At 46.4% G+C, this 26,223-nt stretch overlaps 1 protein-coding gene across 1 annotated transcript in view; it reads right to left on the bottom strand.

Moving 5' to 3' along the window:
• LOC146866123 (uncharacterized) overlaps positions 1-20,293 on the bottom strand; it is a 37,397-nt gene extending 17,104 nt beyond the window's left edge. The window contains exons 1-3 of the mRNA XM_085640357.1: positions 19,843-20,293; positions 18,283-18,393; positions 17,121-17,293 (exon numbers count right to left, since the gene is read on the bottom strand). Coding sequence (XP_085496483.1) covers positions 17,121-17,293; positions 18,283-18,393; positions 19,843-19,969 — 411 coding nt within the window. The 5' untranslated portion in view covers positions 19,970-20,293. The remainder of the gene's footprint in view (positions 1-17,120; positions 17,294-18,282; positions 18,394-19,842) is intronic.
• Between the last annotated feature and the right edge of the window lie 5,930 nt (positions 20,294-26,223).

Raw genomic sequence — 26,223 nt, 5'->3', positions numbered from 1 at the left:
AAGGCGTCACAGATCCCTGTGTTTCCCGGATGGCAGTTTATGAACCAATGTGTTAGACAATCCCTTAGTCCACTCCTAAACCAACCTAATGGTAATCTACCTAACCCCAGACCAGGAATAATTTTAACACCACATCAAAGAAGACATTGGCAGTAAAAGAGTAGCGAGAGGAGGAGGCGTGATATGTAGGTTATGAGTAGTGAAAGAGTAGGATTGTGTGACTTTGCAAATATGTGTTTGCTGCAATGGGTAATTAGTTGCATTTCTTCCCAGAAACAGCTACCATTGGCATAGAGGGAAAGAAAGAACTGGCAGCAGCATGTGATTTGGTGATTGAGGCTATTGCTCAGTCGTAGTCGACATGAATAGTGGGTGTAGGGCCGTGGGGTTCCTCGGGGAGGAGGGTCATGCCGGGGGGGTTAATTTAATAATAATAAATAAATAAACTTACCTTACCGCTGGCCGGGACCAGCGTTGTCTCTGCTCCTCTCCTGCCACTGAGAGGAACAGGAAGCAGGCAGCCAGGCTCCCACCCCTAAACCAGTCACAATCCTGCAAGCAGCATTGTGATTGGTTGGGGCGCCGTCCAGCCAGGGGTTAATGGACCGGCCGTGTTATCCATGTGGGCTGCATTGCAGCCTACATGGAGAATGGCACAGTGCGCATGACTGGTTTGGCCGGCCCCAGAGGGCTGATTAAACCAGGAGTGGGCACGCCATTCCTCCCCTGCCCAGCCCCGCTCACACAGCAGCCCCACCCACTCGCCCACCTCCAACCAAACCCTTCTGCTTTCTCGCAGTACAAGAAGCAGAAACATAAAATTAGAGTTATTACCATTTTATGTTTCTGCTTCTCACACTGCGAGACAGCAGTAGCGTGTCGCTCCTCTGCTCTAGTGGAGGAGCCACCCCTGCTATTGCTATACCTTTCCATGGGTTTTGGAAAAAAATTAAGAGGGGATGGAACCATATAATAGCATTTCAAACCAGTCGGTGGCAACTTCTAGCCACAACAAAAGCACAGCTGTCATTGCCATTGCTGCCTCAGTCTTAGCAGCAGTAGCAGCTCCCCATCCCCAGATCTCTCTAAAGGTTGTAGTGGGTGTAGTTGTTTTCCATTTCCACTCCATCTGGAAATATATTGACTAGATTTATGTTAAACTGTACAAAATGGCAGTCAGTTTTTAGAAGCTGACCAACAATGCTGACTTTCAAGTGAAATGTTTTTTAAAGCTGATTTTTGAGGAAGTATTAGGTAGTTGTTTGATTTTATGATGGGGTGCTTGTAGGCTTTTGGGACAAGGTGGGGGTTGTTGAGGCCTGTATTATTGATGCACCAGGAGAGATTTTGGTAGGACTGTTTCAATATGGTCTAAGATGGGTTTGTGTTTTATGGAAGTGTGTGGATGTGGGTAGAATTAGTGCCCTTTTGTGAGTTTGTTAGAATTTGAGTTTAGTAATTATTGTTCAATAAATATAAAACAAATGTGGTTTTTAAAACAGAATTATATATTCCTATTTGGTGACAAAATTGTATTTTATTGTATGACACTGAATCATTTGGATAACACTTTCTATCCACTCATGAGGTCCCTGAGTTTGTTTGTGGATGATAAGTTGCTACTCAGTTGTTTTATGTCATGCAGATTGGAGGTGTGCTGCAAATAAGTTATTTGTCAGGATTGTGTAGCAGTACTTAAGCAGGAGAAGCCAACATGTTTCTGAGAGATATAGCCACATTTACATATACCTACCATGCTTTACTCATTGTGCTTACCATCTTTAGGTGACTGATTTAGACATAACAATAAAGTCCATGACAGCCCTTTTTAAGGGAGGTGTGGGTTTGTGGCCTGATTTAAGATTTCAAAAGTTACATTTTGATTTTACTGTGGTTTGAGGGTAGCCTAGATGTGGCAGAAAGCAATCCAGTAGGAGGTACTAAAATGAGGCCTTTCAAGGGCAAATATTTATTTTGGACATTATGAAATGTCAATTGGAATAATACAAGTTACAATCAAGGGTAAGTGTTCACTTCCCTACATCTAGTTCTGAGTCTACCAGTCGAGTGATTAACTACATTGAGGGACCCTGCTGTAGCAACAGGAAGGGTAATGGTGTCAGGACTGTTACCTTGGTGAGACCAAGACAGTGTTCAGTCTTGTCATATGTTTATGAGACATGCTGATCCCTGTAATGTTGACAATCCTCCCAGCCTAATTGAAAGGATGTTCTGAAAATACACTGGCTTCAAAACATGATAGATATTATGTTGCCAACATTGAGTTCTGACCACTGTTCCAGTTTAGATTAGAAGTCACCAAGTCCAGGGTATTGCAAGCACCTGAAGGTCCCTGGCAGTGATAAGGTGCCGATGGACCTTTATAAAAGCAACACTGCTATATGGGGTCTGTCGACATCAGAACCCCAAACAGTGGCCCTGATCCCAATCGACATCTCAGCAGTGTTTAACACCATATCCCACAACACGCTCATCAAGAGACACCATCACATCAGCTTCCAGGGTGATGCTATCAAATAGAATGCATCCTTCCTCACAGGACGAACCCTGAGAATCCGCCTATCACCCTTCACATTGAGACCCAAGAGCATCAGCTGCAGCATCCCTCAAGGCTCATCCCTCAGACCCACCCTGTTCAACTTACTTACATGACGCCCCAGGCCAACATCGTCAGAACCCATGGCCTCAACATCATATCCCAGGCAGACGACACCCAGGTCATCCTCTCGCTCTCAGAAAACCCCTCCACCACTAGGACCAGATTCCACAATTGCATGACAAGTATTGCCAGCGGGATGAAGACCAACTGCCTGAAGCTCAGCACAAACAAGACGGAAGTGCTGATTTTTGGGAACAACACTTCTCCGTGGAACGACACCTGGTGGCCCTCCAAACTCGGACTCACACCAACAGACCACATCCACAAGCTTGGCATCATCCTGGACAGCAAACTCACCATGAAATGCCAGATCACTGTAGTCTACTCTGCCTGTCTCCACATGTTCCAAAAGATCTTCAGATTTGGTGTGGGGAGCTAGCGGAGTTATACTCCGCATAATTCTGCAGAGTGACATAAAAATTCCTGCAGAATTCCACAGTTCAATCTATAACCGTTTCTGACCATTTAAGTTTTTTCATTCAGTACCATACTGTAGACACTGGGAGGCGCCCTTACACCATTTTCTGACCATGGTAAGCCCCAAGCAGTACAATTGAGCACTGAACAACAGTATCAACGCTTTCCCCTTACCAGAATTTTAAGTTCCCATTCCAAAGCAACCTAGCTTCTGTATGTTAAAAAGCACACAACAACAGAGCCAGAGGACTTGTGCAGCTCAGGAACAACACAGAGTTTGTGCAGGGTGTGTGAACCAGAGACATTATCTCCAAGTGAATCAAGCAGTTACTCCCATGACCTGGCACCATAATCTGCTTAATATTCACTTTATCTTCTCCGTCAGATGGTGGGGGTGTCTCTGCTGGGTGGGCTTAGGCTATTATTGACACTCTCAGAAGCACCAGCAACATTTCAAATGTGCCAGGAAGTGTGTTGAAATGCTGCATGTTCTCGCGAATGTGAACCCGTGAGAAAGGTCCCTTCAAAAAGGAAAGAAGACTGGATGTAATAAATCACATGGTGAAGTTGTTTATTTGTACTGCAAGCTGTTACATCAAAATGCTTTATATAATCTATTCATGCGTATTTAGGCTCCTCGCCTCCCTTTGCCAGACACTTATTAATGTAAGTTTAGACCTGTATAAAGTTATTTTATAACCTAGACACCACACTACATAAACTGTACAAGTGTGCAAAACCAGTGCAAATCAGTTTGCTTTAATTTGAAGTTTTGTCATATGGCTGCGTTTGAACTGTAATGGCATGGGGAGCAAAAGCACTATGGATTTAGACCCAGGTGTCTTTACTGGGGTGAATGTTTGACATTGTTCAACATTCTGTCCATCAATTGTTCTTTTACTATTTTTCACCCCGAGTGGGACAGGTATGCCCAGATGTGGGTCCCATGCTCTACATGCCACTGGAGTCAAGCTAGCTTGGCTTCTTGTTTCTGGTCCAGGGAGGATCTAGCCTGGCAGTTCGGGCCAGACTGTTCCCATGGGGAACAGGGCCAAGACTGATTTGCATATGTCTGGGTTTAAAGTGGAATGGCATGGGGAGCAAAACACGATGGATTGAAGCCCAGATATCTGTACAGGGGGTGAATGTTTGACATTGTTCAACATTCGGTCCATCAATTGTTCTTTTTGCAGGTACCGGTTCAGGTCACATGTACAGCTGTGTCAGTGTACCTCATACCTGTTCTGCAGTACCCTTTCTTGTCCAGACTAAGAATCAAACACAGTTCATTCAGTGCAAATCGGTTCTAATTCATACTATTATCTGCTATTTTAGTATGGTACATGTGCCCACCTCCACCAAGGCACCTCAATCCCGACCTACAGTATGTCCATATTAAACAATTGTGGGCCTATATACAGCCCTGAAACTGCAATTCATCCTGACATGCAGGCCTTCTGCTGTTTCAGTACTGAGCACGTACACAACTCCATCAATGCACCTCAGTCTTGACCTGCAATTATGCTTTTTTTCTAGCAATGGGACAGAGCAAGTCTCCACCAATGCATTAGGCCTAGGTGGAGTTTGCGGAAACCCCCTCTGTGCTCCGCAAAGTTCAGCAAGCGGCAGAGTGAGGTAAGTCACGCAGCTTGTGATGATTTTTAGTGCCAGGAGTTTGTCACGCATTGTAAAACCAGCACGAACGACACTACTCAGCGGAAAAGGGTGCATCTTCTTTCTGGAGCTCAAGTGGATGTTCTACTCGAGCTGCAGCTTCCTCAACATGAGCAGCAGGTTTCTCAACACATTGAGAAATCTCGTTGGAAGGTGGTCTAGCACTGGATTTTCCTCACGCACGCTCACCAACTTAACATTGGTGAGCCGTAACAGAAGAAAAACTCCACTTTGGAGCTTTTTGGAACTCCGCACTCTAAATGTTGTGGGAGTTTACCTCCCAAGCTTACAATCACTATTCCACTACTGACAGCACTCCTTGGTGCTACTACAATTTTACTCACAACGCCACTTCTAAAAGCTGCTGCTCCTCTTACAGCATGTGCTTCATCCCTGTTCCTGTGAATGGAGTGTGCTCACTAGAAGTTACCCAGTACTGGCTCACTGTTATGTGAGCAAAGGGTGGGAGGCATGTACAAGGGCAGCACTACAATGTAAACACAGGCAGCATCCATGGAACACATGCAGCAAAGGAGTACGGTACAGAGGAAGTGGGGGAGAAGCAGGAGACACAGGTCACAGCTACACTCAATGGCTTAGTGTTCAAGGGAGTCACTATTGAACCAAAGATGTAGCATGCAAGGAGCAAGTGGGCAACCTTCCCTTACAGGTCTGCTGCATATGCAGGCTGTTACTTAAGTTCTGCATGCTCTCCAGTCTCCAGCAGGATCCCTCTTGATTTACACATCACGACACAAGTCAACTTTCTCCAGCAGCACGGAGAGCTGGGAGTCGAGTCACCCGGAGGCCCCCCGCCTCTTCCTCTGTTGCATGGTCCACACCTGCCTAAGTACTGCATGTGACGGCAACAGGTCACTCAGGCCTCTGTCCACCCTGCCACTCCCTCCTACTGCTCCTGCACTCCCAGGGCCTCACCAGCTCTCCAGGGCACTTGTGCCAGGTGAGGCATTGAGTGATGTGACATCATGGAGGCGAGGTCGCCTCTGACTGGAAAGCTGGTGTGGGTAGAAGAGACGGGACCTACTCTGGGTGGTGGCAGCAGGCTACGGTACAGTGCAGGGGCCCATGCAACACATGGTTGCAATTTGCAAAGCATGATTCCACCGGCATAGCAGAGCAGCAGATTGTATTAATAATTCTGCATTACAATGGTAAAGTGGAATTACTAAATTACTCCAATTCGGCTGGCGGAATTAAAAATTCCCTCAGCTCTACCCGTAAGTACCAGGAAAACTGTCACTCAAGCCCTAGTCATCAGCTGGCTGGACTACGACAATGCGCTCTATGCAGGAATCAACTCCCAACTCCTGAAGAGACTCCATACCATTCAGAACTCAGTTGCCAGACTCATCCTGAATCTCCCCAAATAGACTCATATCACCCCCCACCTCAGGAACCTCGACTGGCTCCTCATCAATAAAATATGTCAATTCAAGATGCTGATACACGCCTGCAAGTACCTCCACACCAAGGATCAACATACATCAACCACCACCTGAACTTCCACAAACACACTTTACACCTGTGTTCCTCCTCCCTCGCCCTCACACACAAGCTACGAATCCGAATTCAGAAAGGGACTCAAGACCGGGCTTTTTGACTGATCCCAGCAAGAACCTAGTGCCTGGATACCTTCTTGTGTGATTAGCTGCGCTGTATAAATTCAAGTTGATTGATTGATTGTGGTCTCTGTATTTTGAAATTGGGCAAATCTTTGGCTTCAACTAGGCCTGGGCCAAAATTCCGTTCCGTTCGCGGAAATTGCGATATTTTGGCATTCTCGCGTTCCGCGGAAAGCGCGAAAATGTCAAAATTTCCGCATTCCGCAGCTTAGCGATAATTTTTTTCTTGCTCGCGCTGTAAAACAATACATTCTCGCGCGCGCGCGATCGCCTTACCTGAATCCCTGCGTTCTCCGACAAGTTTTCTTGACCCGGTCGCGTTCTCCACGAGATGTTGGATTTTGGTAGCCATTTTGCGCTGTCTCGCGAGAGTTCGCGGCCGCATTCAAGTCATTTTTCACGCGATCACGTCATTTGTCGCGCGATCACGTCTTTCTTCTCGCGATCATGCACCGCGCGAGTATGAGAAGATTGAGATCTCGAACATGTCATTCTACATCGCGAGCCAGAGAATGAGGACGCGGGCACATGAAATCGAACGCGAACAGGAGAAAGAGACCGCGAACACGTCATATCCAACGCGACAGGGACAAAGAAGAGAACGCGATCATATCGTTTTCGACACGCCGGCGGAAGTAATGTGAAGCTGGAGAACTCAACAACGTAAAATTTACAATTTGGAGAGGAATATCGGCTCTAGCAGCATGAAACCATCTGCAAATACTGATTTTGGATGAAAAGAACTCCTTACATTCACATTTGGCTTTCCTTTTTTGTGCAAGGAGTCATTTTTTTTTTACAAGGTGGAGAGAGGGAGGAAGTGACACAGATTCTCCAACTTCCTGTTCCTGTCCAGCAGGCTCCTCCCAGTGCTTTGTCCATCTCCTGCTCATTCTGCCTTTGGATTTGGAGCTGGAAAGATCACTCTTTTTGTCTGCTGCATCATTGCAATTGGATTTCAGGATTTTTGGAATAGGATATTTTACAAGTAAGTGGTTGTTGTGTTTGATTGTGGGCATTGCAGTTGTTGTGTAACTACAATTTATTTTTGATAATTAATTATCATCATTCCTTTTTTTTTTTTAAATTTATTTTAATTTTGTGGGTTGTAGTAGTAGGCCCGAGCTAGCCATGGGCATGGCCTCATGGGTGTGTGTGACTGTGTGCATGATGAAGCAACTGTTCCTTTTGTTTTTTGAATATATTTCATTTTCAATCACATTTAGGGCATGGATGGCATTGGATTGAGTTGGGGAAGTGTGTTTTTTGGGGTGGCCTTGCTGATGTTGTTGGGGCTCGCCATGTGGCTGGTGGCCATTTTGAGGCCTAGGCCTGCAAGCTTGCCTGGCCTTGTCTGCCAGCAGGCCTGCTTTCATCCACTGCTACCAGAGCAGGTAGCCACAGCTTTAGTAATCTACTGTTTTCTGTGTGCTCTGTTGAATTTAGACATCATTTAGGGCATGGATGGCATTGGATTGAGTTGGGAAAGTGTGTTTTTTGGGGTGGCCTTGCTGATGTTGTTGGGCCTGGCCATGTGGCTGGTGGCCATTTTGAGGCCTAGGCCTGCAAGCTTGCCTGGCCTTGTCTGCCAACAGGCCTGCTTTCATCCACTGCTACCAGAGCAGGTAGCCACAGCTTTAGTAATCTACTGTTTTCTGTGTGCTCTGTTGAATTTAGACATCATTTAGGGCATGGATGGCATTGGATTGAGTTGGGGAAGTGTGTTTTTTGGGGTGGCCTTGCTGATGTTGTTGGGCCTGGCCATGTGGCTGGTGGCCATTTTGAGGCCTAGGCCTGCAAGCTTGCCTGGCCTTGTCTGCCAGCAGGCCTGCTTTCATCCACTGCTACCAGAGCAGGTAGCCACAGCTTTAGTAATCTACTGTTTTCTGTGTGCTCTGTTGAATTTAGACATCATTTAGGGCATGGATGGCATTGGATTGAGTTGGGGAAGAGTGTATTTTGGGGTGGCCTTGCTGATTTTGGGGCTCGCCATGTGGCTGGTGGCCATTTTGAGGCCTAGGCCTGCAAGCTTGCCTGGCCTTGTCTGCCAGCAGGCCTGCTTTCATCCACTGCTACCAGAGCAGGTAGCCACAGCTTTAGTAATCTACTGTTTTCTGTGTGCTCTGTTGAATTTAGACATCATTTAGGGCATGGATGGCATTGGATTGAGTTGGGGAAGTGTGTTTTTTGGGGTGGCCTTGCTGATGTTGTTGGGCCTGGCCATGTGGCTGGTGGCCATTTTGAGGCCTAGGCCTGCAAGCTTGCCTGGCCTTGTCTGCCAGCAGGCCTGCTTTCATCCACTGCTACCAGAGCAGGTAGCCACAGCTTTAGTAATCTACTGTTTTCTGTGTGCTCTGTTGAATTTAGACATCATTTAGGGCATGGATGGCATTGGATTGAGTTGGGGAAGAGTGTATTTTGGGGTGGCCTTGCTGATGCTGGGGCTCGCCATGTGGCTGGTGGCCATTTTGAGGCCTAGGCCTGCAAGCTTGCCTGGCCTTGTCTGCCAGCAGGCCTGCTTTCATCCACTGCTACCAGAGCAGGTAGCCACAGCTTTAGTAATCTACTGTTTTCTGTGTGCTCTGTTGAATTTAGACATCATTTAGGGCATGGATGGCATTGGATTGAGTTGGGGAAGTGTGTTTTTTGGGGTGGCCTTGCTGATGTTGTTGGGCCTGGCCATGTGGCTGGTGGCCATTTTGAGGCCTAGGCCTGCAAGCTTGCCTGGCCTTGTCTGCCAGCAGGCCTGCTTTCATCCACTGCTACCAGAGCAGGTAGCCACAGCTTTAGTAATCTACTGTTTTCTGTGTGCTCTGTTGAATTTAGACATCATTTAGGGCATGGATGGCATTGGATTGAGTTGGGGAAGAGTGTATTTTGGGGTGGCCTTGCTGATGTTGGGGCTCGCCATGTGGCTGGTGGCCATTTTGAGGCCTAGGCCTGCAAGCTTGCCTGGCCTTGTCTGCCAGCAGGCCTGCTTTCATCCACTGCTACCAGAGCAGGTAGCCACAGCTTTAGTAATCTACTGTTTTCTGTGTGCTCTGTTGAATTTAGACATCATTTAGGGCATGGATGGCATTGGATTGAGTTGGGGAAGAGTGTATTTTGGGGTGGCCTTGCTGATGTTGGGGCTCGCCATGTGGCTGGTGGCCATTTTGAGGCCTAGGCCTGCAAGCTTGCCTGGCCTTGTCTGCCAGCAGGCCTGCTTTCATCCACTGCTACCAGAGCAGGTAGCCACAGCTTTAGTAATCTACTGTTTTCTGTGTGCTCTGTTGAATTTAGACATCATTTAGGGCATGGATGGCATTGGATTGAGTTGGGGAAGTGTGTTTTTTGGGGTGGCCTTGCTGATGTTGTTGGGGCTCGCCATGTGGCTGGTGGCCATTTTGAGGCCTAGGCCTGCAAGCTTGCCTGGCCTTGTCTGCCAACAGGCCTGCTTTCATCCACTGCTACCAGAGCAGGTAGCCACAGCTTTATTGATCAAGTGTTTTCTATGTGATCAGTTGAATTTTTAGACATCACCTTCCTGAGAGTGTAGTGTGGCTGTACACAGTACTAGTAGTATAACATAGCTCTAGTTAAAAAAAAATCATAAATGGCTAGACTATCTTTTGTTTGCACTAGTACAGTACTAAGTAACTGAACCACAAAAACAAATGCAACATTTCACTGATGTTCTTCTCCTGTCTTCTTTGCTTTTAGGTGCACAAAAGACAGAGTAGGAGGTGTCATCGGCATCACCTGGCTACCCGTTGTACTGCCAGCCAGACAGAAGTCCTGCTGCGCATCACGCCCACGTGTGACCAGAACTTGTTGTGCATCTGCCTCCTGCCAGACGTCGGAATAAGATGGCCCCAAAGAAAGGTACCAGGTCCAGTACCAAGAAAGTTGCTGGTGAGAAGAAGGAACAGAAAAAGGAAGTGCCATTAACCACGACTGGTGGTGTGCCGGCCAAGGTTTTTTTTGGCACCAAAGCGTTGTCCGGGAACCAAGCTGGGAGCAGCACAGCGGTCCAGCAACCCCACCAACCTAGGCCAAAGGGCTTTACTGTCGCAGAGGTAGCCAGTCTACTAACGGGCAACTACCAGAACAGCAGCCGCCGCAACCAGAACAGCAGCCGCCGCAACCAGAACAGCAGCAGCAGCCGCCGCAACCAGAACAGCAGCAGCAGCCGCCGCAACCAGAACAGCAGCAGCCGCCACAACAGCCCACCATAGTAGTTGTTGCTCCTGACGTAGGGGCATTTCAGGAAATCGAGCTTCCTGCAGACAAAGCGGAGCGAAGTCAAACCACTGTTTCAGAACATCTATTGTCTTCCAGACCACCAGCAAGGAAAAGGAGGCTTAGTCCATCATCTTCTTCTTCAAGCCCCGCTTCTGATGATCGTGATGACACTTGGGTCCCACCAGCTCGGTCTGAGAGTGAAGTACGCCACAAGACATTGCTTCTGAAAAGGAAGGTCCCAGAAAAACTTAGAGTTATGGAGGTAGATGTAGAAGAGGGGGGTGATGATGTTGATGAAGACGAGCCAGTCATCACGCACATTACTCCCGCCCCAAAGGGATTGGAGACCGACATTCTAACCCTATCCAGAAAGGCTGCTACTGAGCGGGATGTAGCACGGATCTCACCAACACAGGTTACACCACCACTACCTCCAGCTGCCATATTTTCCAAGGCCCGGCAGGGACCTACATCCAGCTCAACCACCTCAGTAGGAAGTGGTAGTAAAAGTCACAGTGTAGGTGGACAGGGTCACATATTTTCAAGCACCCCCTCAAGTTCATCTGGTGTTGAAAGTGGCACATCCAGCAGTGCCAGAAAGTTCTCCTCCCCAGTTTGGGACTTCTTTTCTGTTAGCGCCAAGGAGGAGAACGTTGCTATATGCGCAATTTGTCGGCAAGGTGTTCGGCGTGGTAAGCTTGGTACAAACTATGGTACCGGAGGACAAGCAAGTCATCTCAGAATACACCACACTATTGTGTGGGAGGATCACCTACTTAAGTTAAAAGAAAGTAGGAAAACTAAACCCTTTGAAGTTGGTCAGGAATCAGGGAACGATATTATTGTGGTGGCAGGTGAAGAACAGGGAGGCATTTCTAGCCTTGTCTCCAGTAGTGCAGTCACTGCAGTGGTAACGCCCACATCCTCCTCATAACATCAGAGTGGCACCGCAGTAAGAGCCATACTCAGAGTGTGGGTGAGACACCAAGGCGACCGGCGAGTACCTCAATGAGACAATCTGTGTCGTTGAGCCTTAGTGGGTTAATGGCACCACTAAGGAAAGTAAGCCAGCCTACCATTGACAGCATGTTTAGGTTGGAGGGGCAGTTACAACGCAACCACCCAACGGCACGATTGTACAATGCGAAGCTGGCTAAAATGTTAGCGCTGGACCTTCTTCCTTTTTCATTTGTGGAAGGGGTGGGTTTCCTTGAATTTGTGTCTGCCATCTGCCCGAAATGGAAAGTTCCAAGCCGGTCCTATTTCGCAAGAATTGCTGTTCCGGCACTACATCATGATGTGCTGGAATTGGTTGGACAAGCTTTGCAGAAGAGTGCTGTGCACAATATCCACCTGACAACAGACATGTGGACCAGTTGCCAAGCCACAGATTACATGTGTATCACTGCACACTGGATCTCTTTTGTGGGGGTTAAAGATCAACTATCTGCACGAGGTGTTGTTGACACAGCTGCGATTTTTTAAGGTACTCGGAAACATGCAACTGTAGCCATGTTCGCCATGGAGAAATCTCATACGGCTGAAAACATTTTAGAAGAGTTTCGCACCAAGGTTTTGGAATGGCTGCGGCCCAGAGGGCTTGGTATTGGTTTTGTTGCCACAGACAATGGCAGTAATGTACTTAAGGCCATGGAACTTGGTTCCTATTTCAGGGTTCCATGTTTGGCACACTGCATAAACATTATAGTGCAAGACTTTCTGAAAAAAGAACCCATAGTAAGCAATTTACTGTCCATCTGCCGAAGAATATGCACTCATTTCAGCCATTCTTTTAAAGCTCGGAAGCAGCTGAGGATCCTCCAACGTGAGCGTAGGATGCCAGTCAAGGCACTCATCCAGGAGGTGGCAACACGTTGGAACTCAACGTATTACATGCTTGATCGTCTGTACGAACAGCACAGGTCACTCAATGATTATGTCTGGTACAGAAGCAGTGATGCTAGTGTTAAAGGCATGACCCTTCAGAGGGAGCAATGGACCCTAATTCAATGCCTGACTGAGATGCTGTCTCCTTTTGAGGTCTTCACACGTGAAGTCAGCAAGGAGGACTGTACAATGGGCCAAGCTATCCCATTGTTGCAAATGCTAGAGCATGAGCTGAATAATGTGTCTGAATCCTACAAAGGTGTAGAGGACAGAAGGCAAGCCCATGACTTGGTGGAGAGCTTATCCAGGCGCTTATCAGAAAATGTAAGGATACAAAATAAAATTTTGTCACAAGAACATTACATTTGTGCCACAATTCTGGATCCACGTGCAAAATTAGGACTATTCCTTTCTTTTTCCGACACTGATGTTGCCCGCTACAAAAGTTGTATAGCTGAAGCAGCCATCAAGTTTGAAAACGAAGGGCTGCTAATTAAAAGCCCGCCACATCAACCCACAACAAGTACTGATACTGAAGCAGGCCATGCAGAATCAAGTGCAACTTCGTCGGCTGAGGGCAGTGCGGTTGGCTCACAATCGCAACACTCACCATCACCATCGACTACAAAAACAATAACTGGATCATTCAGCCGAGTACAATCATTATCAGATTGGTATGTAAAGATGGGCCGTAAGCACAGTGCTGATGCACAGAAAAAACAGCACAAAAGCTTACCAGCAGCAACCCTGAACATTGAGCGGATGGTCCAGGCCTATCTGGACGACCCAACAGAGGTGTACGTTGATCAAAACCCAGTGCAGTATTGGTATAGGAAAAGGTCTGAATGGCCACAGCTCAGCAGGCTGGCGATAAGCTATCTGGCTTGCCCTGTCGCAAGTGTCTCTTCCGAACGTGTTTTCAGTGCTGCTGGTTCCATTGTAACCTTGAGAAGGACCAGTCTATCTCCCAAAAACGTGGAGAGGTTAACAATGATCAAAATGAATCAGCACTTCATACCACCGAATTACACAATGCATGAATCAACAGAGGAAGATGAGGACAGCGGCTCAGGTGACGGAAGTATTGTGTCAGATGATTACCTACTACTGGAAGATCCCCCAGAGTTTGAGGACGAGCTATACTTCCCTGACAATTAGGCTCGCACTTACTGTCTTCCTCCCTTTTTTCCCCCTTTGTTTGTGTCTGTTGTTCCGGTTATAAACTTGTGAATCGCAACCAATGCATTATCACCGTCTTCTAATCTTCTAATTTAAGATACAAGTTTCAGGTGTCTGCCATTTGACACTACAGTCCTCAGAATCCAGCTCCTCCGCTCGATCATACTGCATCTCCTGGTCAATTCCATTTCCCTCATGAATGATGATTGGATGATGGTAACAACAAATTCAAACTTTCCTCGTCCTTCCAAAACAAGTGGCCCATGAATCTGATGACTTCTATAGCTATCCTCCTTCAGAGCCGAGAGAGACTGGCCATTAACTGAAAATAAGATGCAACAGGTAATGATTGATGCCATGCATTGTCCGCAGAAAAGCAGACTGAGTGATGTAGATTTTGTTGTGTGTGTTGCGCATGAATGAATTGATGTAATTGTGCACTGCCACTAATCAACATTCTACAGAACACACTAATTTTCCTCTTCTGGCAAACAAGAAATGTGTACTTCTCCTGCATCTTGGTGATACATTGCTTTTAATTCAATACAGGAAGGGGACTCACTCAATCTGCGCAATGCAAATGACTGTGACTTAACAGCACCGTCCATCATGATGATGGCGAAAGAGACGGCCTGCAGCGTTAACGAGATGAGATGCAACAGGTAATGATTGATGCCATGCATTGGCCGCAGAATAGCAGACTGAATGATGTAGATTTTGTGGTGTGTTGCGCATGAATTGATGTAATTGTGCACTGCCACTAATCAACTTTCTACAGAACACACTAGTAATTACTAATTTTCCTCTTCTGGCAAACAAGAAATGTGTACTTCTCCTGCATCTTGGTGATACATTGCTTTTAATTCAATACAGGAAGGGGACTCACTCAATCTGCGCAATGCAAATGACTGTGACTTAACAGCACCGTCCGTCATGATGATGGCGAAAGAGACGGCCCGTTAACTTAAGATGAGAAGTAACAGGTAATAAATGATGATAATTAATGGCATGCATTGGACACCTGACTCTGAGCTATTGGTCTTTGTGTTTGCGTTGTTTGTTGTGCACAAAGTGATGTCAAAGTGTACTAGTGTTAATCTATCTTTCTGTACACAATAAAGAATGACTCAAGTCAGTAATATTTATATTTCTACTCTTGTTGTGTTATAAAAATTACACTTGTACTGCAGGCCGATCTTCAGTCAGTAGAAGTATCAGAGCTGATGATGAAGTCAGGAGGATGTTTCATGAGTGGCATAAAACGGAAAAGCCTAAAGGTAAACACGTGAACCACAACCACAGCACACCCAAATGTCTGTGTAGAAGTTGAATAGAGTGTAGCGGTGGAATGACTGCAGTGCATTGATTTTACTAACTTTAACTGTAAAATGCTATGTCTGGAATGGATAATGTGCTTTGCGTTTGTCCAACTCTTTGAGAGAAAAAAAAAAAGGACTCTAAAGTGTTAACGTAGGATGTGCTAATGGTAAGCACTGTGGGCCTGATCTCTCCTGTTACTGTTGAAGGTCTATGCTGGAAACAGACTACAGTAGAGATGATGCATATGCATACATGCCACCTCGGAAAGTGTTCTTGTTGCACTACACCATCACTTGTGCATTTGTTTTCACTTTCTTTCTGAATATCCCCTTTGGTTTTCAATCTAAAATTACAGGCCGGGCCTTGTCCAAAACTTTGTAAAACATTACAATGCATATTAATTACCTTACCAATCAATCACCTTTTTATTCCAGCCGGGCAGTGGCGAGTGGTGAGGCGACACACCCAAGATTGATGGACGAGAGGAGCAAGAGGAATGCCGAGATGCAAAAAACCAGTCCACATTTTTGACCAGGATAAGACAGTAACAGTATCCACTTTTCACTTCTTTTAAATAATTTGATTAATATCTTGTATACATTCTTTACAACAGTGTGTTCTTGGAGTTGTTGTTATCAATCATCATTACGTTTGCTCTGTGTTTACGATTCTTCACTACCAATATTTTAAATTTCTATTTGCTATCTGTTAAAGTATTAAGGCCGGAACAGAACAAGAAATAGAAGTGTATGTAATCCGGGTCTCATCATGCATGCATTTCCTTTTTTATACCTTAACATATGGAATGGATATGGTATTGTAGTCTTCAATGATTGTCGTTTGTTTGTCTATGTATGCATACTGTTTTTCTATGTCAAACCTTTCCCGAAATCCCCCTTCCCATCCAATCAACGGACCCTAACCCTCTTCCCCCGGGCTGTGTGACTTATTGTCGAGGTGTAACTAAATTAAATGTACACCAATACTTAATTACACACTTGCTGGGGCGGATGTGGTGAAAGCAACACTACTTCAATTTCAATGCAGAGCGATGAACTTCTTCTGCTTGCCCACCCATGAGTAGGATATTTCACAGGTTATTTTATTTAACAAAGGAACATATACCTCAGCATGAATTGCCGGCATTGATTGGATTTGTTTGTTGTCATTCCTCATATACAGCACTAACTGTTAGACTGTAGGCATAGCCAAGTCGACAAAACTATAGTTTGTAACTCTGTCTAGTAGGCTATCCTCATAATAACCAGCATTCAGTTTTTTTGTCAAATATTTGAGCATATAATTGTTGCTCGGTAAATTCTGTGATGTACTTCATTCAACTACTCCTCTAACAGTCTCTCAAAGGCGATTGACTATCTCCTTTTCTTTTTTTGGAAATGCTGCCACCCTGCCAGTGTATACTACTACTACTATACTACCACCACCACCCCAATCATGGCATGTATGAAAAAGGAAACCATCTTCACCATGCAGCCAGTGCTGTGCCACAGTTGGACATAAACATCAAGCACCGGTAAGAGAGAAGTTTGGGGGAGGCAGAATCAATAATGGACATGTTGTCAATGATGTCAGTTTCAAACACCACTCCAAAGAATGCATAGTAGGACCAGTCAATGAGTGAGGTGTGTCGCATCTATCTGTTTGTGTCTTATACAGTCAGCAAATTATTGAAATCAAACACACGCTATGGGCGGCCATGCACCAGCAAAGAAACAGTGTGATGTAAAACAGTTACCCCACCTACAAAACATTAACAACATTGCATGTAACATAGAAAAATATATTTAATTGACCCTAACAAATAAACTAAACCCACAAAAGCTAACCCACCCACCTCCCTAACCCCAACGACTGTCCATAGAAATAGAGAACGCCCAAACGAGTCAAGAACGAACAGGAATTAAAAAAGGGGCAGTGACAGGGACTAACTGGTGGGGCGGGACTGGAGGAGGACACGAATCTGGTCCTCTAAATGGGCGACGCGGCGTCTAAGGCCGCGGCAGTTGCAGCCACAGTGGGGGGGCACCGGAGATGGCACGGTGGCGGCGGGCAGCCGCCAGACAGTGGCGCCGTACCGCTGGAGGGCGGTGGCTGGGGCCCGGGGCACTGGAGGAGGCTTGAATTGCTGCTGCAGTCTCCTCCTCCTCCTCGGCTAGGACCACCAGCCGCCGGTATTCATGCTGGATTGCCTCCAGCTTCCGGCGCCGTGCCTTGGCGGCCAACTCCTTCCGGTTGATTTTTGGAGTAGCTGTGTATCAAAAAGAAAAAGCAAGACAATTGTAAAATATAGTCTTAATAAAACAGTAGGACAAGGTAATTATTTACACACATAGTGGCATGGTAGAGTAGCACTATAAAATAAAGCACAGTAGTACATAACATTTTAAATGTCGCCCGTCCTTCTTCCTTCCACCTGTCTTACACTTTTTAGTTGAACAGTGCACCAGGTGCTCTTCTCCATAAAACTTTCAAAGCGGAGTTGAAATCAGATAGATGAGGCCATTGGTTACTCAATACTCTGGCTCCTAGTCCTATACCAATTAAAGGGAATTCTAGTCTTCTAGTTCACTCTTCAAACGTCCCCAAGAACTCATACTTACTTACGACATCGGATAGCGGGCGGACTTTGTCCGCCCGCCATCCGACTGCTAAAAAAGGGTGGGGGTCCCGTGGGGACAATTAATTAGGATGATGCGCCCGGCACAGTGGCGGGCGCACCCTGTTATTTTAAATTTAAATTCTGGTTGGCTTTGCTGAAAGCAATGCTAAAATGTTGTGCTGCTTTTCCAAGCACAACATGACGGGCCTCGCACGGAGCCTGTCACGTTTTGCTTTGAAAGTCGGGGGGGTACCATAGCATCGGTAGGTACCCTCCATGGGGGCCCCCAAGCATACTCTGCAATGTGTGCATGCCTTTCCGTGGCGGACGGTAATGCCGCCACGCAAAGGCATTCCAAAATGCAGATTATATGGCTGCCGGTGTGGTGAGAGAGACACCACCGCCATATTGAACCCTTTTCCGCCTAGACATGTCTGAATATTTTCTACAGGGATGGCGGGAGGTTTGCCCCTGCTGTGACGGCAGTGAATTCCAGCCAGCCCGGCGGGGGCAATACGCCCACCATCCTAATGGGGCCCTAATTCACAACTTTACAGTATACATATACATACAGTACACCTTTGCAGTGAGTGTGCTGTCAAGTTCAACAATAGTTAAAGATTATGAATCTAACTTACCACCGCCTGCCACTGGTGCTGCCACTCCCCCTCCGTTGCTATCTGCAACTGCCGCATCCTCGCCCTCTGCGTCGCCTTCGCTGGCCCCAGCAATGGTGGTCGGTAGTGCGCCTAGAAAACATTACACATTTATTAGGCAACATATACACCTCCCCCCTATTGATCAGTAGCAAGGTTGAAAAATGAGTTAATACTAACATAAATCACTAGTACAAATCAGGTAGTAGTAGAGTAGACACTAAGTTATATGATCATTGTAGCATTTGCTTGATTAGCCCTAGCCATGCACATGTGACGTTACCTTTACCTTGCAGCTTCTTAAGACACCTTTGAGCCCACATGACCTGCCTCACACTGCTACTGTCTAGTCTACGCGCTGCGTACAGGCGGTCAACAAACATTAACAAGCCACTTTTTTAGGAAGAACTGGTGTACTACTGTTACTGTTAGTCCATATTACTTATCCATAGATGCTACACTTTTTGGCACGGCTGAGAAATGCTTGCAAGTTGCAATATACTAACGCACACCATTTCTTTTTTCGCATTACAGACGCAAGATTCGCTTCTACGAACCAGAGCTTCTGAACGATGCACCAACTACCAGTACTAGGTTCTTCTGAGGTGAGGGGTCCCTTCACTCACATCTTCATTTATAAATGTATATAAACTAAATTGCTATGGGATGGTGGTGCTGCCTTCCACCACTTCAGTTATCATGATTTAATTCCCAACTGTATAAGTGTAACAATGTATATTGTTTTAATGTTATTGATTTGCCGGTTGGTGCTGCTAAGAAAACAGTGTACAGACCTTCTCAAATCGAAATAAAAATTTGAAACTTACATAGACTTTGTGGTATTTGGTGTGGAGTGGACTAACTTACACGATTGAGCAAATTAAAGTAAGGGTGTGCATGTGAATAGCTTCCACGACAGAGGTTGCGTGTGTTAATGTTCTGGGTTGTCTACTTGTTGGTTATCTTGGGGGGAGGGTTCCGAGACCTAATAGGTATGACAAGACAGTACTATAGTCAAGCAGTGGAATTGTGGTGGGTGCGGAATTTCTGATTGAGGTGTGCAAGGAAGGCCCAACCTACCATCACCAACATCCTATTTTCTGGTGCAAATGTATGTGCAAGATCCCTACAACAGTTGTATGTCCTATAGGGTATCATATCAAAATATTAAGAAATCTGGTAGGGCTGTTGCTGTGAATTTTCAAAGCCTAAACATCAACAAGAGTAAAAAGTAGTACAAGACAACAACCCAACGGATTGTATGAGCTACTGGTGAATATGAGTTTTATATTACAACCTTTCACAAAGAGTGGCACTGGCCAACTGGGCAAGACTAGCTACTACAGTACAGACAGACAGACTGATAGTATGTAGTGGTACTCAGTCATCATAGCGGAGGCAGGGATAAGCTTTTTGAAACCGTACAGATCGAAGGATAATTGGTGGTAAAAGAATAGCATTTGGAAACACACTATAGTTCGGGAGAAATGGGGCAGTAAAAGTTATGGAATAAGAAATATTATTAAAAACAAGAAGACTTACTGGGGCCAGCAGAGGAGCCCTCAGCGGTGTCCTCCTCGTGGTGTTCCTGTCCCGCCGACTGCCCAGTCCCTGCCCGTCTGCCCCTGGGTGCTGATGAACAGGAAAGATATAAGAAAGAGACAAACATTGATGGATGGTGTCAACTTAAGCAAATACAATATTTTTCAACAACGGTCAAAAAACACTTATGTAAACAATTGCAATAACTACATTGACCGATCTCATCTGGTCAACATGTAATATCGGGGGATTCGCAGTTCGACTACTTAAGTTACTATTTATCAACAGTAATCCATTCTTCCATTCTGATTCCAGAAAACTAAGTTACAAGTAAGCCTAAGAATTAGTACAACGTACCACCCAACCTAGCCCACCTATTCCAGGCATGCCAATTGTACATTAAGTATGCATTTCGACTGTATTCCTCAACAATGTGTATGATCCAATCATGGAGGACACATGAACATGACTACATTTTTTGTATACACCAAATTTTGGTTTGATTGATGCTGATCTGCTACTGCTAAGTAACTGCAAAGCCTACCTCCACTCATTGAACAAACTAGAAAGGTTCTAAAGACTGGCGTACTAGCAGCACGTCACGTAACTGAGTGAGGGGGGCATCACGCATACCACTAACCAATTAGAAGCTCATACAAAGTACCTAAACCTATGTATCAATCCGCCCCTATCTATTAGTGACAGGACAAAGTAAGGAGTGGACGTGAGTCACTGTAGCATTACGTAACTTAATTTCTCTAAAATAAACTCGTAAAGAATCACGCTAAGCAAGCGCAAACGGAAAGCTGCAAACAAGTAAGATTAGTAGTAGCGCAGAAGAGCACCTGTGTCATAATCACAGAAGACTTTTAAACGTTATTAACCTGGAATGTATTGCAAGCAGCAACATTCTAGCTGGTTGGAAGGAAAAAAAGATATTCGCAATATATAACATAGAGCAGAAGAACAGACACAAAGTTGTAATAATTAAATAGGTACTCACCAAGCCCCGGGACCTCCACTCCTAGCAGGTCCAGCAGGTCCTGCTCACGGTCCAGGATGTCAGACCACCGGTGCGTCAGCTGTGCCTGGGTGCGCCGGACCCCAGAGATGCGCGACACTGCCCGGCGCACCTTCCCCCACCGCTGCCGACGCTCCCGGAGGCTGTACCCGGACCCAGGCCTGCCACCTGCTGCCAGGGTTGAGGGGAGGTGGCGCTGCACAAAGAAAATTAGTGCAGCCAACTCCGCCTCCCCAAATAAGGCCCGTGCATGCACCCCTTGTGGGCGCCGCCTTCCGCAAGGAAGGCGGTCGCGGCTCTGGCTGCGCCGGCGAACAGCCCTGCCCTTGGACATGGTTCTGGGGACGGGGCGGGAAAGAAAAGGTAAAATAAATAAAGGAGTAAAGGAAATAAATAGCGGGCAATACAAAGAGAAAAAGTAGCTAAAAAACAAAAAAAAAGTACACAAAAACCAAAAATATAGAGGCAGGAAAATAGTTAGAGAAATATTAAGTAATAAAGATAAAAAAAAAGTGGCTATAAACAAAGGATTGAAAAGATTTAGGGAGGATTGAAAATCAGGCCCCAGAACCATGCAATAGAGTGGAAAACAAGATGGCCGCGCCCGTTGCGACCACGTGCGCAAGTTCGCGCGATATTTTCTCCCTGAGCAAGCAAAAAGCAACGCGATCAAGTAAAAGCGATCGCGAACAGGAAATATCGACCGCGAACATGCATTGCGCGACCCGGAACAGGAAGTAAACAACGCCAGAGGGCGGGACAAGTGAAAACAAGATGGCCGCGCCCGTGAGCGACCGCATGGGTAAGTTGGCGACCCGCGAACACGCAAAAAATACCGCGAACAGGCGGCAAAAAAACTTCCGCATCTTCGCGATATTTCCGGCGTGTTTGCGGAGATTTTCTGCATTCTCGCGATAATTTGCGGAGGTTAATTCCGCAAATTCCGCCCACCCCTAGCTTCAACTACATCTTCTCCATTAGATTGGTGGGGAGCAGAAATAATTGGTGTTTATTGCTTTTCTAGATGTAATAGGCTTTTGTCGGTGTACCTGGAATTAAGTTATGGTTTGATCTACAGGGAATTGGTATTCTATTACAAGAACATGAAGCTATTACATTTTGATAGGAGGATAAGTACACCAGTGTAGGAAAACAGACATTTTTGCAGGTTTCTGCCAACTTTTTACCCCATTTGGACTATTAGCTGCTGAGGCCTGCTTACCAGACTCCAGTGCCAGTGATCTGATCCATTACAAAAGGTATGCTGAATTGGATATCCCCAATTGGCAAGTACTGACTTACTTTTACGTCCCTAGTATGAGGTACCCAGGGTGCCAAGGGCATGCTAGGCAGAGCGTCCCCTCAGGGCTGCAGCACTGTTTGTGCCTCCCTGAGAGCAACAAATGACAAAATTGTCACCAGCCTGCCAATGCAGACTGGAAGAGCAGCGTGTACACTGTTAGTTTGACTTTGCCATTACCATTAACAGCAAAGTCACCCTTCCCTTAAGAGTATATGTAAGTCTCCCCTAAGAAAGGCCTATTGAGCCTTTTGGCACATAGCTGTATATGACATATAAGTTTGTATATGTCTTAGCAGCAAAACCCTTAAAAGTTGTCATTTTGCTGAGAAAAGTTAGTAGCCCCAATGGCTAACACAGGGTTACCAGCTTGCATCACAGCCTTGCTAACCTCTGAATGGGACTACCTAGCTGGGTAATGCAAGGTAGCAAATTAATCGTGCATTAAATCTGACTTGATGCCAAAGTCAAGATTAATGTCACTAATAAAGTTGAGCAACTTTTAGAAAGATGCCATTCTGTGTCTCAGCTGGTCCAATGACTTTGCACAAGCCCTAGCCAACAGCAGTTTTATGGCCGCCTAGGGGGACGTGTGAATGACTCCCAGGCTCAGGAACAATGGCAGTTCCAGCACAGTCAGGTGTGAAACCCTCTCCTAGGACGGCTACTCGGGATGGTAGCCCAAAAGGCGAGCTTAAAAGGGGAAGCTGCCTTTGAAGGGCAGCATGTAACAACACAACACACCTGAGCAGGATGCCATTTGTTCCTGTAGACAAGCTAGAGACAGGGACAGAGGGGGAAAGCCCATCCCCAATCTGGTTTTCCCTTGGGCATGTAGCCCCTAGGTAGCCACTCCCCTGGAGTGGGCTACTAAGTTCCTGACAGTCAAGTCAAAGTTTACACATCTTGGGAGTTGCAAAAATATTTAACTCTGGGATTGCCAAATGCTACACATCTCCAGAACTTTGTCACCAAAGAGGAGGGGACATACTTGCCTATTGGCTAGTGACATGTTGCCTCCTCAGGGCACTCTTATGGGCTAAAATGGGCACCCCTGACACCCTGAACTTCAGATCATAGCTGGAATTGGAGAGAGGACTGAAGAATTATTGCTGCTGCCCTTGAAAGTGCACAAAGAGAGGTTGCAGCGTCGGAAGAACTGCACCTGGTGCACTGTGAGTTAGCAAAGTTTGGACTGTGCCTGTAGCTCCTGGCTTGGGGAAACGTTGATTCCCTGACCCAACCTATAGCAGTGACTCCTGGAACAGCTCCAGGGACACAAGAACTGGAGCAAGCAACCACCACAAAGACACCCCTGTGAACAGCACCTCAACCGTAGCATCCTAACAGCATCTTTTGCCTGTGTCCTAAGAATCAAGACATCTCCATTGATGTCTATTGCGGTCATCATGTAAATTGAATTGGCATTTGTCTGGCACATTGAATTGAATTGGCATTTGTATAGCGCATGGCTACCTGGGAGCATCCCATCGCTAAAACCGTAACTAGAGGATAGATACCCTAGGGGAAAAGTCAGGTCTTTAGTTGTTTTCAGAACATCAGGTGATTTGGTTCCCTACGGAGGTTCAGCTGAAGGGCATTCCAGAGTCTGGAGGCATTGAATGAAAAAAGCTGTCCGCCTCTTCTGGCTTTCTCAATCCTAGGGACCACAGCAAGGTGAAGTTCATCTGAGCGAAGTTTCCTGATTGCCCTATAGGGTTGAATCATGGCTTTGTTAATGGGGGGTTCACGCCCGTCCAGCGACTTATGGGCTATGCAGAGAGCCTTAAAGTTGATTCTCTCTTGCACCGGGAGCCAGTGGATAGAGCGTAGGGTGGGCCTTGCTGAGCATCGATAGGGGGTCTCGTTGAGTAGCCTCGCTACACAATTTTGTACGACCTGCAGTTTCGCGGTCACTGAGTTCGGCGTGCCCAGATAAAGGGCATTTGCATAATCTATACTCGACAAAATTAGAGCCTGGATCAGTAATTTTTTTGCTTGGAAAGGTAGGAGAGGGAGGATTTTGCGGATCATTCTCAGCAGACCATAGCATGTTGCAACAGTCTTCCTAGCCTGTACTATAAAGGTAAGGTCCTGGTCTAGCCAAATTCCATGACTTTTAATCTCTGTCTTGGGAACTGGCTCAGGACCCATAGAGGGAGGCCATATGGTGCTTGGAGGCAGACTTCGAGAATTACCGACAATCATGAGCTCGGTCTTATCCCCATTAAGTTTCAAGTGGGAAAGACTCATCCACTTGGCAACTTCCTCAAGGCAGAAATGGAGGTCATTGGTCTGCTGGTTGGGATGGCTCAGCGCTAGGACCAGCTGTGTGTCGTCGGCGTATGTCACCATATGAATCCCAAAGGGGGCTATAACATCCGCCAGCGGTGCCATGTAAACATTAAAAAGAGTAGGACTCAACGAGGAGCACTGCGGGACTCTGCCCTGTAGGGGGATGGGTTGTGATTTGGCGCCACCTTCAAAGCTTGGAACCTGCCTTAAAAATGCTCCGGTGGCCAGGTAACTGTCCAGAATATTGTCTCTGGCCCCCTAGACCTTTTGCCAGCCAGATTTGGTCACCCAGCCAGGGCCAGAGTACCCGCACTAACTATCTCTGCACTGTTGACAAATTCTTGTTTGTGGTTGCATTTAAAAGTGATAACAACTTCTAAAATCTGTATCTCCAGAACCCTCTAGTGGATTTTGATGATCAAGATCAAAATTCATAAACATGTGCTCTATTCTTATAAATTGTTGATGTGTCTCTTTCTTGGTGTGTGACTTTCCTATTTCGTTGTTAGGTGATGTTAAATGCTTTGCACTAAGTAGCTTTGCCAAGCCTTACTGTTTGCAGCCACAGCTACTCAGGGTTAAGGTTCGGCTAAGTAAATAAGACTGGCTGGACCCAGGATGGTATGTGTGAGTGTACGCCACAATAAGACCCTCAGCCGTATCATATAGTACACCCAAATCCTCACAACTAGGTTCCGATGGGGTCCTAGAGGAGAAACTATAAATTGGGAATGTATTCTTCCCACAACTGCTCATTATTTCTTCCCAGTGAGCGAGTGAGCACACCAGTAAACTCTGCTCCATCTGCACTTGAAAGAGTTTTTGCCAAACTCCGTGCTCCAAGTGGAATGCAGAGTAGCAAAACTCTGCAAACTCTGCCGGCGGAGCAGAGTTTACCACACACCCCTTGCTTTTATCCAGGGAAAAGAACAGGGTGGTTATTGAAGAGGAGTGCTTTGCCATAGTGTAGGCTTTGTGAATGTTCTAGCCATATATGGCCCCTCCCCGCTGTCGTGACCCTGGAGGTGCCGCTGTGCTGAGGGTCTGATGGGCCCTTGGCCTGACCTCGTACCACTGCTCGGTAGGTGCGGAGCCCCTGGGGCCGGTGTGGTCGCATTGAGAGTTTGGCTTTGGACGCGGAGTCTGCCTGCAGTTCCCAGGAGGTTCCCGCCCGCCATTGCTGACACTCACCGCGAGAAGAAACATGGTGAGTGGGGGCATTGTTAAACATCACCGGGAGTCCAAATAGTAAGCCCGGGAGGCTGAAGACTCCTGACACTGTCCTCTGTAGACCATTATGTCATTTAAATCAATACTATCCAAGAGCCTTTTTTTTTTTTTTTTCAAAAGCGCCTGACCCCAGCATGGTGCCTGCTAAAGATCATTGCCAAGGGTCTAAAGCAATCACCCCAAGGGAGGCCCCCTTTAGTATCTACAGTGTAGAGGTGGTGGGAGATCGGAGGCCCGGGGGGTACCCAAGTTGGGCCCACATGGAATACTTTGATAACATTTTTTAACGGGATACGACTCGCCTGACCTCAAAATGGTGCCCGCCAGGGACATATCACCACAGAGAGAGGATGACCCTGAATCCGGGTCCTACCGTACCATCTGGAAGAGTCTTAACAGAGAAACAGTAATCACAGTGGCAAGTCCAGCCTCAGAGTCACCGGGATCTACAGATTCCTATAATCAGCGCATCGCATTTCCCCTTCTACATTAAGTGCCTTACTCTACCAGCCTGACTTCCTAAAATAGCCCCCAT

Source organism: Triturus cristatus, chromosome 2_1 (assembly GCF_964204655.1).
Source record: "Triturus cristatus chromosome 2_1, aTriCri1.1, whole genome shotgun sequence".
Lineage (NCBI taxonomy): Eukaryota > Metazoa > Chordata > Amphibia > Caudata > Salamandridae > Triturus > Triturus cristatus.
This window is presented reverse-complemented; position numbering and strand designations above follow the sequence as displayed.